Source organism: Tetrao urogallus (genome assembly GCF_951394365.1).
Source record: "Tetrao urogallus genome assembly, chromosome: 5".
Taxonomy (NCBI): Eukaryota; Metazoa; Chordata; class Aves; order Galliformes; family Phasianidae; genus Tetrao; species Tetrao urogallus.
In genome coordinates, this window is record NC_136818.1 from 60,218,867 (window position 1) to 60,231,961 (window position 13,095).

At 35.9% G+C, this 13,095-nt stretch overlaps 1 protein-coding gene across 1 annotated transcript in view; it reads left to right on the forward strand.

Moving 5' to 3' along the window:
- Positions 1 to 11,353, forward strand: part of WDR11 (WD repeat domain 11) — a gene marked incomplete at both ends in the record, with an annotated part of 32,566 nt that extends 21,213 nt beyond the window's left edge. The window contains 12 exons of the mRNA XM_079535946.1: positions 68 to 182; positions 873 to 1,044; positions 3,360 to 3,468; positions 4,854 to 4,916; positions 5,857 to 5,922; positions 6,638 to 6,809; positions 7,038 to 7,133; positions 8,211 to 8,376; positions 8,614 to 8,711; positions 9,660 to 9,805; positions 10,168 to 10,247; positions 11,187 to 11,353. Coding sequence (XP_079392072.1) covers positions 68 to 182; positions 873 to 1,044; positions 3,360 to 3,468; positions 4,854 to 4,916; positions 5,857 to 5,922; positions 6,638 to 6,809; positions 7,038 to 7,133; positions 8,211 to 8,376; positions 8,614 to 8,711; positions 9,660 to 9,805; positions 10,168 to 10,247; positions 11,187 to 11,353 — 1,450 coding nt within the window. The remainder of the gene's footprint in view (positions 1 to 67; positions 183 to 872; positions 1,045 to 3,359; positions 3,469 to 4,853; positions 4,917 to 5,856; positions 5,923 to 6,637; positions 6,810 to 7,037; positions 7,134 to 8,210; positions 8,377 to 8,613; positions 8,712 to 9,659; positions 9,806 to 10,167; positions 10,248 to 11,186) is intronic.
- Positions 11,354 to 13,095: the final 1,742 nt, after the last annotated feature.

Consider the following 13,095-nt stretch of genomic DNA (forward strand, 5'->3'; position numbering starts at 1 on the left):
GATGTAACTGACCACAATGTTAGCTATAGCATGATTGATAATAATTCTTGTGCTATGCTGTTCTTAGGGGGATTCCTACACACCGAAGCTGGGTGAAAAAGATACGTTTTGCCCCAGGGAAAGGAAATCAAAAACTTATTGCTATGTACAATGATGGAGCAGAAGTTTGGGATTCAAAAGAGGTAAACATTGGTTGTGTTTTGTTACATGTTTCTTTGCAAAATACACGTATTGCTTCTGAATATGAGGAAAAGTCAAAGATGAAGTTTTACCTATTCATGATGTCTTGCTGACAGTTTTGCATTACAGGAGGCAACATATTGGTATTTGTTGGTATTACAGGAGGGTTGCAAATTTCTGACATAAAAACGTAGTTCAGTTGTTAAAACATATCCTAGGTTGTTTTTTATTTTTTTGTGAATAGCTAATCATCACATTCCCATAATACTGTGTTAATAGTATGTTTAAGTATATTCATAGGCAAGTTCAGTATTTATCGAGGAAGTTCGTGAAAGAATGAGTTAATCTGACATAAAGGCATCAAAGCAGAAGCAAAGGATTGGAGTTGACAAAGGATTTCCCCAATTTGCCATGGAAATTTTATTATGAGAAAGATAACAAAAAGAGAGTTATACAGTTGTGTTCAAAAAGAATTTTTTCGTGGTTATTGATTGGGGAAAAAACATTGGTTTGAGGCAACTAAGTGCCTTGCTTAAAGGTTTGAGCATTGCCAGCTCTCCGAGATTGAAATGATTTACAACTAACTTCACATTTTATTGCAAATCTCATGGCATGCCTCAGAGCATGTGACAGAGTCTCACACTGTATGATGGAGATCCTACTAAAAGTGAAAAATACCTCAACTTTTCAAGGTACAGATGGTGAGCAGTTTAAGAAGCGGAAGAAACGTGAATTACCGAATCCTGGATGTAGACTGGTGCACTTCAGACAAAGTGATCCTGGCATCAGATGATGGGTGCATTAGAGTTCTGGAGATGTCTATGAAACCATCGTGTTTTAGGATGGATGAACAAGACTTATTAGGTATGTTGATTTCTATTATGCTATTCACTGCTGGATATTTCATTTTGAAAGAGAATGCTAAAAATGTTCAACAACTTTAGTAGAAAATAAAATTGTCATATGTGAATGATTAGGTATCCCTGCACTGTTTTTCACAGTTGCGACTATAATGAATCAAACTGCAGATAAATGGTAAACACAGAAAATTCTGAGATAGAGAATACTGTTTTTAAATTAGGAATCAGTTGAGTGCAGTGAGTTGCTATCCAAAATGAGTAATGCTTTGTGTAGATTGTTGCTGTACTTGATAAATATTTTTGTTTGAATCTGTGTCAATTTTCATCTAAAAAAGCAAATTGAATCTGGTAAATAATCAGTTCAATCACACATTTGTTGGTAAAGGTACGTAAGGAATCTACCTACTAGATTCCTCCATGTGCACGATTCTGTTATTGATCTGGGAAACTCCAAATGAAAATTAAAACTGAGTCCTTGTCATGATTCAGTACATTACCGTTCCTTTCTGGTATGCTGCTTACAGCCCAATAACTAAGGAACCTTGCTGGACTGACAGTTCTGTCAGCTGACATCCTTTGCTTTTCTTATGACAGACCACACTGGCAGTTGTAACACAGAGTTGTATTTGTGCTTTGAGTACATTTGCACAGAATCTTCACGTGAATAATACATACTACTTTCTTTTGCTTCATATTAAGTTTCTTCACCTGGAGGCTTAAAAGTATCAATGTTGTTTTGTAAGCTGGCAATCATTTAGGTTACTTTGATTAAAATAAAGTCTTTATATTTTAGCTATCAAACAAGCAATTTGGTCTAACGGCACGTTGTTTCTCAATCTCGAAGGAGATTGAATCACAAGAGTCAGTTTCACCAAGAAACATTACTAATAGCAAACTGATGAACATAAAACTATTAATGGATAAATAAATCTTTGATATTGTTACCAGAGTCCCACTCTTTCCAAGGCAGCTATGCAGAAAGATTATATTTTCTGATGCTCACAGTGCCCTATAAAAAAAAATAAAGAGTGAATATGGTCTGTGTCTGTGATCTTGAGCCCAGAACAAAAGGCTGGGGGTTATGAGGAGGCTTTTCATAATGTCTTGGATGACTTAAGAAGCTCTCTCTCTCTCTCTCTTTAGAGAAAGACAGGATTGATTGTGAGGGCTTTCATTAACCACCTTCACCTTCTCAATTTTTACTGTTTTGCTTGTAGCCCAGGCCCATCTGCACAGGTTCCTTAGAGCTTTCATATCAGGAAATAATTAAAATGCCTCATTATTGAACTTCTAAGGAATATGAGGAGTTCTTTCCTTTTTTTCTGCTGTTATAAATAACTGCTTTTGTTGTGATTTTTCTTTTTGTCAGTCCTGCCTTGACTCATTAATCTCCTTAAGTCAATAGATTCTGATTATGATACTCATAAAAAAAATAACGATGTGGGAAATTATGGTGTGGAGTATTTGGGGAAAAACATCATTTATCACAACCATTTTTTAAAATCAAATGAATGTTCTGTAATGTTGAACTATAAAAATTAATGTTCAAAACCAAGCACACCAACATTAGGACATGCCAGGACTAAGGTTGTTTTCCTCTATGCTGTTACAATCTCTTAATTATAAAAATACATTTACAGGACTCCTACACCATTCAGTACATGCAGAGCACTGGAATTTCTGAATATTTATTTGATAATGTAACTGGTTGATACCTGTTTTACCTATAAGTCACTGGGTATCAGGTACTGCATATCATCCAACCCTTATCCTGAATACAGAGTCTCTGACCTCTATAATTGTATAACACAGGTAGTGCTATAATTTTCATCTTTTTTCTTTGCAAATATAAGCAGGTATTTAACTTCACAGCATCCCTTTGGGGTAGTGGGTATTAACCTACGTGGTATGTTGCAGAAGCTCTGATTGCAATTTGAAAGTAAAATACACATTACCGTGCATTTGGTGTAGCTGTGCTTACTTTCAAGCATGCCCTTGTGGCAGCAGGAAGTATTATATATGGCTCTGCTCGATGTTAGTGTGTCGTGTTCCAGAAGTCTGTAACTAAATTCGATATGGGATGTCCTGAAATTCTCATTTGAGCATGGTTGATAACCCTGTGCCTTCTACAAAATGCTGTTGCTTAAATGCTACAATAAGCTTTTATCTCCAGTAACACGTGCTGTGTGTAAATATATGACTGTATGACTTACAATTCTCTTCTGGTGCTTACAAACAAGGTGGTACATTTAATGGTTTACCTAACAGAGTGTTATTGCACTTTGCCATTAAACAGTGAATCTTTTCTGTTTGTTTCAGAACCTGCATGGTGTCCCTATCTACTTGTTCCAAGGGCTTCTTTAGCTTTAAAAGCATTCTTGTTGCATCAGCCGTGGAATGAAAAATATTCTCTGGATGTTATGCACATGTAAGGAGGGGTCTTTTTGAATTCTACCTGTATATCTCTTATCAATATTCTTGTGTGAATAACTCTTAGCAAGCCTTCCTCAGTCTTTGGGACAGTCAGAAAGATAATAATGTCACTTGGAAAGTAATAAATAGGAAAGGCTTAAGGTCAAATATTGTGTTTCCTTGACTTTCATTAGCCCTTAGCTACTTAAAAAGGATTTCTACTTTAAGGTACTGCCAGTGATTTGTTATTTACAGGTTATATTACTTCAGAAATCATCAGTGTGTTCTGTTTTTACAAGAAGTTAACTTAAGAACAATCAGAGTTGGTCCCTAAAGTGTAAGTGAAGGTGTCCTAAGTGATGTCTGAAAGATGTATAGTTACTTTTAGTGAGCTATATTTCACACCATAGGGGGAGCACCTTTCTTTATCCTTTATTGCATTTGTTTACTGTTGGTGATCACTGACCCATAAAACAAAATTGTAAATGCAATATAAGTACATGCTCAAAAGATACTGCAGTACACAACCAGGAGTATATAAGAATTGTGCTCAAAGGTAATAAACACATAAGCTTATATTATTCTCTGACTTGATATGAATAAATATGAAGCATATGCAGCAAAGAACTTCTTGACAATAAAGGAGCAGTAGGTCATGGGATAAAAAAATAAAAGAAGAAAGGGGAATCAAATTCTTACAAAATTTTCATTAAAGGATACATGGATATTCATAATTCAGATGTTGCAATGAGGATGAGATTACTACTAGAGGGAATAGCAGTTGTAGATGCTTAGGGAACATGTATTTTGTAGAATGAGTAGAGCACAGGGGTAAGGATTGAAGATAAGACTGCAAACAGGGAAGAAAAAACAGGAACAAAAGGTTTGATGTGTAAGAAAGAGTTGCACTACAAGAGTATAACTGCTAAGCTTTCAGTTTTGAAATCATAGAATGGTTTGGGTTGGAAGGTCCCCAAGGATGATCAAGTTCCAACCCCCTGTCACAGGCAGGGCCACCAACCTGCAGATCTGGTACTAGATCAGGCTACCCAGGGCTTCATCCAGCCTGGTCTTGAATGCTTCCAGGGATGAGGCATCCACAGCCTCTCTGGGCTTGGTGTTGGCATTTTCATTAATTTCAAGTGTGAAAAAACTGGGAGGGAAAAGAAAGATCAGTTGTTCTGACTCTGAGATTGAGTGAGTGCAGACAATCTTTGATGACTGTCATGAAATTAGTGACTAGACAAAAACCTTGCAGAAAGGCTTTCTTTAGAAGTATACTAGGTTGGTTTCATATGTCTCTATATACTCTTGGTTGTTTGTTTTTTTTTACTAAGAGTAATACACTTCCTTTACAGATAATGTGTCATCTTGGTAATCAACTTTTTTTTTTCAATGCAGTGATTATCCAGAGGATGAAAACATCAAAAATCTGATTCAAGAGCAGCTAAATTCACTGTCAAAGTAAGAGTTTTCTCTTTAATGTTTTATTAAGGTAGTGAGTTCAGAGAAAGGGGGAAAAAGAAATATATTCTCTCATGAAAGAATAAACCCTAACACAATACAATTCTTACTGTATAGGCAATTGTCTCAAAGTAGTTGGTTAAATATTGACCCAACAGTCAAAATGTGTTGTTCTGACCACATAAAGTCTGATGGAAGTCAGTACTGAATGTTTAACATTGTAGTAGTGACTGCCAGCAAAAGATATAAAGGTACCGAGTAGAATTAGTGTGTAATTTGTAACTGGCTCATGACATGCTGAAGTTTATTAATTTATACTGCTTCTCCAAGGTTTGTTGAGATATTTAGGCTCTCAAAAGGAAAAGAAAAACTCTTGTAAAAAATACTCTACTGGAGATAGACCTGCAGCATGTAATATTCATGCTCTCTGCTCTGCTTACAAAGAAAACAGGTTTTTGGCATTCTGCTTGAACTATGACAATTAGATTGGAAGCTTTTCCATTTTCCCTTTTCTTTCATTTAATAGGATGAAAAAAAAAAAAACTTAGAGTATTTTTGGGCACTTTGAAAAATACATAAAAGCTCTCACTTCGTACACTGTGTAATTATGTACTTATTTGTAATTGAATTAATTTTGTAATTTGTAGAATCAGTGCAGATTGAATTACAGCATTGTATACACCCTTGTGGTTGCTTCCTTTATTGCAAGAATAAGGTGTTCTGACACTCACTGTTGGTATTAAACAGGTAGAGTAAGTTGCTCATTGTGATTATTACATGTCATTAAATGGGTTTTGCAATTACTTTGATAGAAACATTTTTTTTTTTTTACTTCAGAAAAGAAAATGATATGTTTTTAGTTCTGTTTTGTTTTAATTTGTTAGATAATATGTGCTAACAAAAATCTTGCACAGCATTTTATGGATTTCTCCTTTTGCAGTGACATCAAGAAACTTCTGCTTGATCCAGAGTTTACTCTTTTGCAGAGATGTCTCCTAATTGCCAGGTAGCAGATATTCAGAGAACTGTATGAAATGTGTCAGAATAAAATCCTTATCCATTTAATGCATATGAATATGTCAGAATTTAAGGTGCCAGCTAATTCTGTGTTAGCACACTGAAGCTGCTGAAGTACTTTGCTGTGCATCTGTTACAGCGTTTTCAGGACTGAAAGTGAAAATGTTACAAAGCTGAGAGAGTTTTGTTTGCTTACTGCTTATACAGATCCTTTGTTCTTCGTGATGCTTTCATAGATGTATTTCTGCTCTAATGTGTTGAACATAACACTTGTACAGCATTCCAAGGCCATAATTGAGAACTTTACAACATAGAATAGATAGTGTAAGCAGGGGAGGGCCTATTTTCATTTTATTTCTTTTTTTTTTTTTGTGGTGTAGCTCTGTATCAGTCTGTATCCAGAGACGTGTTTTCAAACATTTCTTTTAGTTTGCAAACAGTGTTGTTGTTTAAGTGTAAAATAATAGTTTAAAAAAATCCATCACTTACAAGCTGAAAATTCAGTGAGTTAATTTGGTGTTGTGAAAGTCTTTTGGCCAATCTCTTATCTATCTGTCTGAATCTTTTCTTGTAGTCTGTCCCATTGATAATGCAAGATTGTCCCACAATAATGCAACTTCCTTGTAAAAGGACAAGTTAAATGTACAATATTTCTATCTTAAAAAATGCTGTCTTGTTTCTCATGCTGAATTCTGTTTTCTCAGACTGTATGGAGATGAGTCTGAACTGCATTTCTGGACCATTGCTGCCCACTATTTGCACAGTTTATCCCAGGAAAAACCTGCAAAACCAACAGATGCAGTTATCCTTCAAGAACAGCTGGTTAATCCATTGGATATATGCTATGACATACTATGTGAAAGTCATTACTTTCAGGTATTCCAAGGAATTACAAATTATGCAGGGAAAAGCCCTAAGACGTATATTTCACTTCTATTGTAAGCACACAACTCTGAATTAAGTCATTCCCTGTTATTTAAATAGGAGCTTTTTAGAATTCCCCAAGTATTTCCTTGGGTTTTTTTTTTGTTGTTGTTTTTTTTTAATTGCTTGCTTCTCTCTCTTCTCTTAGTCTTATATTCTTAATAATTCTTTTTCATGCAGAAATTTCAGCTCGAAAGGGTAAATCTCCAGGAGGTGAAGAGATCAACGTACGATCATACCAGGAAATGTGCTGACCAGCTTCTTCTCTTGGGCCAGGTTTGTGGGTAATATTTGAATGTTGTGTCCTTCTGCTCTGTTTTATATTTTTGCCCTATTCAGTTAATGTCTGTTTTATCTCATGTTGTTTCATCCCACGAAATACTTTTTGCTGTCTTAATGTGTTATTATGCTGTAGCCTCCATGTGACTGCTTGGTGTATTATAATGCACATATCATTTTCATGGGAACCTTATAAAAACCTTTCCTTGTATTCCTGGGACTAGAAAAGAAAAATTACATTTTGAATCATCCAAAAGTCTAACAAACACAGTGTCTTTGGTCTAACTGTGTCTGCACATAGTACTCTCATAATAGGTAATAATAGGCATGTCTGAGCTTTCACTGCAGTGTCTCTGATCTGATGGGTCTGTACTGAGCAGTAAAACACTGTAGAGAGCTGCTTACTGAGCCCCTGATATGAATAATTTGAATCTAAATGACTTCTGTACCACTGTGTGTTTGGGCACGGCAGCAAATATATGTAAAAATGGCAGAAACATTACCTCATTACAGTGAAGTGGCAGTGGTGGTCCACCTGTGGGGGTTCATTCCATTCAGAAGCAGGTTGTAGTTGGTGTATGAGCCTCCATAGTTCAGCTCTTGAGCAGCTAGTCTAGAGTCGATGGCTGTCTTGAGATGCCTAACATTTAAACGGATGAATTCTTCCTTTGTTTCAAAATACCAGCTATTAAATCAACTGTTCAGACCCTGGTTTTTATATCTCTACATTATATTTCTCCTCTGCTTTTTTTAAGTGCTTCTCTTCCTTCTATAACTTTGCTAAGATTCAAGGAAAGGAATGTTCTCAATTAAACTTTTCTTTTGCCCCTAGTAGAACTTGTAGACTGTGGTTAAACATTATATTCATGATGAATGCTATCCTAAGGTTGCTGTACTGAAATAAAGCTATAACCATTACTACCCTGCTACATATCTCTACAGTCTGCTTTTGAATAACTTTCACTGTTGTTTGTTTCATGTGTTAAAAAGAGTAAAAAAAAATATATATATATAAGGACTTCTGTTTGAGAGTGAATGACTTGAAGTCAAAGCTGTATGTTCTTCTCTTGTCAGACTGACAGAGCAGTACAGCTACTGTTAGAAACAAGTTCAGAGAATGCACATTACTACTGTGATTCACTCAAAGCTTGCTTGGTAACAACTGTCACATCATCAGGTCCATCTCAAAGCACCATCAAGCTGGTAGCAACCAACATGATAGCTAATGGAAAGCTCTCAGGTAAAATGGGACTTGAATTTTGTTTGCTTATAAATTAAGCAATTCTGTGTGTTATTAATGCTTGTAATGCCTCAGGGAGTGGAATGAGTCCTTTTCTGTAGCATATGTAAAATGGAGGAATGCTAGGAAGAGATGTATTTAATAGAGCTATTTTTTTCTGGTGGTGAATGATCTGCTCACAGTTGTATAGTAACACTTTTTTTCCCTTATTATATATTCTAATTTCTTATTTTCCAGAGGGTGTTCAGTTGCTGTGTCTGATAGATAAGGCTGCTGATGCTTGTCGCTACTTGCAAACTTATGGTGAATGGAATCGTGCAGCATGGCTTGCAAAGGTTTGCAGTTTCTCTGCTTTTGCTGTCCTAACATGAATGACCTACATAGGTATGAAGCACAGTGATAGTATTAAGATCTCCAAAGTTAAAAACCTGAAGGATCAATTTGAAAATAATATTTGTTCTTTCCATGTTTTAAGCTTTAAGAAGCCAATGTTTTCAGCTAGCACTCACAGGTCCTTCAGCCTTTCGACTGCTGAGGTCTGCCCTACTCATCCAAATGACAAGGTTGGACCCAAAAAATGGTTGGAATACTAAGTTTTCTAACTTCAATTTATGAAATTGTATATAGTCACAACTACAGAGAATTCATTGTGAAGTGTAGAAACCCATTCCTGGAAGTGGATAAATAATTAGACAGTGATTTAGTGCAGAGCTCCATGTAGCATTTGTGCTGATTTTAACATGAGCACCAGCCACATTAGCACCAACTTTGGTTTCAGTATGTACACATTATAAAATCGTGTACCTGTAAAAGTACTTAGACTTAGCACTACTATATTAAATTGTGTAGGAAACAAGTCACTCAGGATTATCTTTGAGTAGTCTGTTTCTCCTGCAGAAAGTATGGAAAAAGATTTTCTTGGATTTTCTAAATGGATCATTCTCTCTCTCAAGAAAAAATAAAGATGCATTGTCCTTCAGTCTTCAGAAAAAATAAACATTCCCAACATCACAATACCTGAGGTTTTAGTAAAGTCTTATTTAAAGAAAAAAAAAAAAAAGAAGAAAAGAGTGAAGTACATTTAAATATTGAGTGACCTGAGTGGACTTCTGATATATCTGTGTAATTCTTTTTTTCTTTGTTGTATTTGCTCAAAGGATTAGGACACTTTTTGAAATAAAATTGTTAATTTGAGATGCTTTTCCTTCTGCCCAAAGGACTGGAAGAAGTGGAAGAAAGCTCTGTTTAGCTAGAATTCATAATCATTTTTCTATCTCCTGAAGGTTCGCTTGAACTCGGAGGAGTGTGCTGATGTGTTAAAGCGTTGGGTGGATCACCTTTGCTCTCCACAAATCAACCAGAAGTCCAAAGCCATTCTTGTCCTCTTGTCACTTGGTTGCTTTACAAAAGTTGCAGAGATGTTGCACAGGTAAAACTGAAACAGCATCATCTGTGTTTTATGAACACAGCAGCTTAGAAATCCAGGGGGAAGGAGAGGGCCTACAATTTGCTTTTAGACATTTGTTTCTATTTCAGCATGTGTTTTGTGGTGTGTGTGTGTGATGTGGGAGCGTGAACATATGCCTTGGTGGCAGCTCAGTGGTGGCACTGTTTTAACCCCGGTGATGTTCAGAAGCCCGGTGCAGCTGTCAGTGCAGAAGAGATCTGCCACTCCAGAGCTACATGCAAACTTCTAGAAAGTCTGTGTGCAACTGTTTTGACGCAATATTGAATACTTTTCTGTTTTGCTGTCCTAACAAATAATTCCTTTTTTTTCCTCCCATTTTGCAGTATGAGATACTTTGATAGAGCGGCTTTATTTGTTGAAGCTTGTCTGAAGTACGGGGCATTTGAAGTCAATGATGATACAAATATCCTTTTTCTGAAATCCTGTTTTTTCATCTGTGTTACTTATTTACAGTTTTTTGTGAGTCAGTGTTAGGTTAACCAGCCTGCACAGGAATAGAAGATTCTGCTTTTGTTTTCCAAGGATGTGTGCTTGAAGGAGATGTGAGGAAAGAACTGTAAAGGAATCATTTGCATAGATACATAAAACCTCCTTCTCCTGATGTTCTGTGAGGTCAGTGGCACTGTGAAACAAATAAACAGTTAAAAATAGAAGTACAGATGATAAAATGTTCTTTACAGAACTCAGAAGTTGTTACTTCAGACTGCATAGTAAGGTCAGTGGTTTGACGACCCTCTACTGACAACCATACTGCTGACTGAAATGCTGTGTGAAGTTTTCAATTTTGGGAAGGTGAAAACAAGTGAAGTTAAAAGTCAGGATTCAGGGTAATCTGAAGAGGTATCTAAAGTCTTCTGCAGTACAGTCTGCCCTTCTGGTCTGATCTTCTTGAACTCTGAACATTTGCTCTTACACTTTTATTTAGGTGTGTGCAGTAAATGATAATGCACGTGTAAATAATACTTGACTGTCATCACTGATGACTCCTTGTAAATTAAAAAAAGCCACTGTCCCATTATGGGAAGTAATGTCAGACACATCAAACTGGTGACCACATGATCTACCTTCTTTTTTCCACAAATTTTGATGTTATATTACTGTATATGCTTCTGCTTATATGGAATTTGTCTGTTTTATCTTAAAGCACTTCATGTGTTGCCTGGTAAATGGTAATATGCATTCAGTAGTAGAATTTAAAGCAGCATTTTTTTCCATTTTTTGGTTTAGAACATATAGCAGCAACGTTCAGCATTTTCAGCTTGGGAGAGCTAAGGAGTGAGTTTAGAAAATGGGTTCTTATATTTTCATTTTGCTTTTGTGTCTTCCTTAATGCTTCCTTTACATAAACTGATCCATGCTGTCTACGCAGATTATGCTAGGGGCTTGAAGCTCCTGGGCTTTAGGCAAGGAGCTATTTTTTTTGCCTCAAAAGCAGGAGAAGCTGGTAAAGATTTATTGGTTGAGCTCAAACAGCCTAAAGGGGAAGTGATGGAAGTGACAGAAGAGTAGCAATTCCATATTTACTGCTAAGAGGAGTTTTTCTATCAAACTGGATTGTCCATCAGATTGATATTGCACTGTGTGAAAATGCGCTTTCTCTTGAATTGCTGTAATAGCTCATGTGTGATTTGAGCAAATAATGTTAAATGTGTGAGGAGGCAAATTTAAGAACTGTTTTGTTTATTCTTAAATTGTCTTCATTTTCAAGAGAGAAGGAAAAAAAGGCTATGATAAAATTATACATGACTATTTTCAGCTTTTTCAACTACAGCGGAAATCAAACTGAACAAAATGCTGAAAGCGTTCTGTACCTGTGTGAGAGCCTGCTCCATTTACTTCCAAAAATCAAATCTTTATAGTTCTTCACTACTGTTGTATTTATATGTATAAATGATTCAATCTGTACTATAAAAATATGAATTTATGTAAAGAATAAACACAGATCACAGAACACACACAGATCATTCCTGGAAAGTTGTTTTCTCAAATCCAATTTTTCTCTTTAAAATTACTGTTATTTTACATGAGTTCCCTTTGTTGTCTTTTTCACACCAGGATGGAATGGAATCTGATTTATTTATGAAAGATTCCAAACATTCCAGAAACCTATGACATGTCTTCTTTTTCCATTAAGATATTGTTATATTTGGTGTCATTCATAATTGAGCACTGCCTGCACTCCTTAGGGACTAAATTCTGCCTTGTCTTGACTCTTTAATGGGATCAAAGGATGGGAAAATTATCCTACCTCAAAAAGCAGTAAGGTGGGCTCCTCAGAATGTTCAGAAGGATGCTAATGCTCTCTCCACAGTTACTATTCTGTAAGGTATTTCAATGTGTTGTGAATCAAGAGGTGGAAAGAACGTTGGATGAAGCAAAAGGTGTTGGTTTTTTTTCATTACTTTATATGATATCACATCTTGTGGTCCATATAATTAGGGATGCTACTGAAAGCATCTCTCTTCATTTTTTTGCCAGTATTTCAGCAGGATCAAAACAGCTTCCCGCAGTATTTTAGTGTTGATGCATTTGTTTTCATTATTGTTCCTCACGTTAGAAATGTCTTTTCTATTTATTACTGTTTGACTGAGAGATTTTGCAGCTGAAGAGTGGATGCTAATGCTAGACTGCATTTGCAAATGAAAGACTGTGGCATGTGAAAATAAGAGTTGGCTGAAAAGGCTAATTATTTAAAGGAAGTTGTTGGAGCTGCTGAAGTTCAGTATGCAGTAGTGAGAAGAATCATATCATGTAAGAAGTTCCCATCTGAATGTAATTCATGACTTTACTACTTAAAGTAATCGTGTCTTTGACTCTTCTTAAGCTTGAAGATTTGTAAATGCATATTCCATATTCCTTCTTAGAGCAGCACTACCTTCATTACCTCTCTTCAACTCCGGAAACCTTTTAATTAAAATCTAGCATAGCATTTCTGAGAACACACTGAAGGTTTGAATTTTCAATACTGATGGTTTTTGTACAAGTTGAAAATGTTTTGTTGCTCTAAAAGTGAATGTTTTGTATTGATAATGTATCTTATGTAGGTTGTCCCATATCTTATACACATCATTAAAGATGTTCAGTGGCTTATGAATTATATTTACATACTTGCTTGGGAAAACAAGCATACAATGAAATTTGCCTTAAGTATTAGATGGTGAGCAACAAAGTTAAGCAAAGTTTAATGTCATTATCAGTGGGCTAAATTCAGGCTGCCATTGACTACCACAGCACTCCTGAGCTCCTTTGCT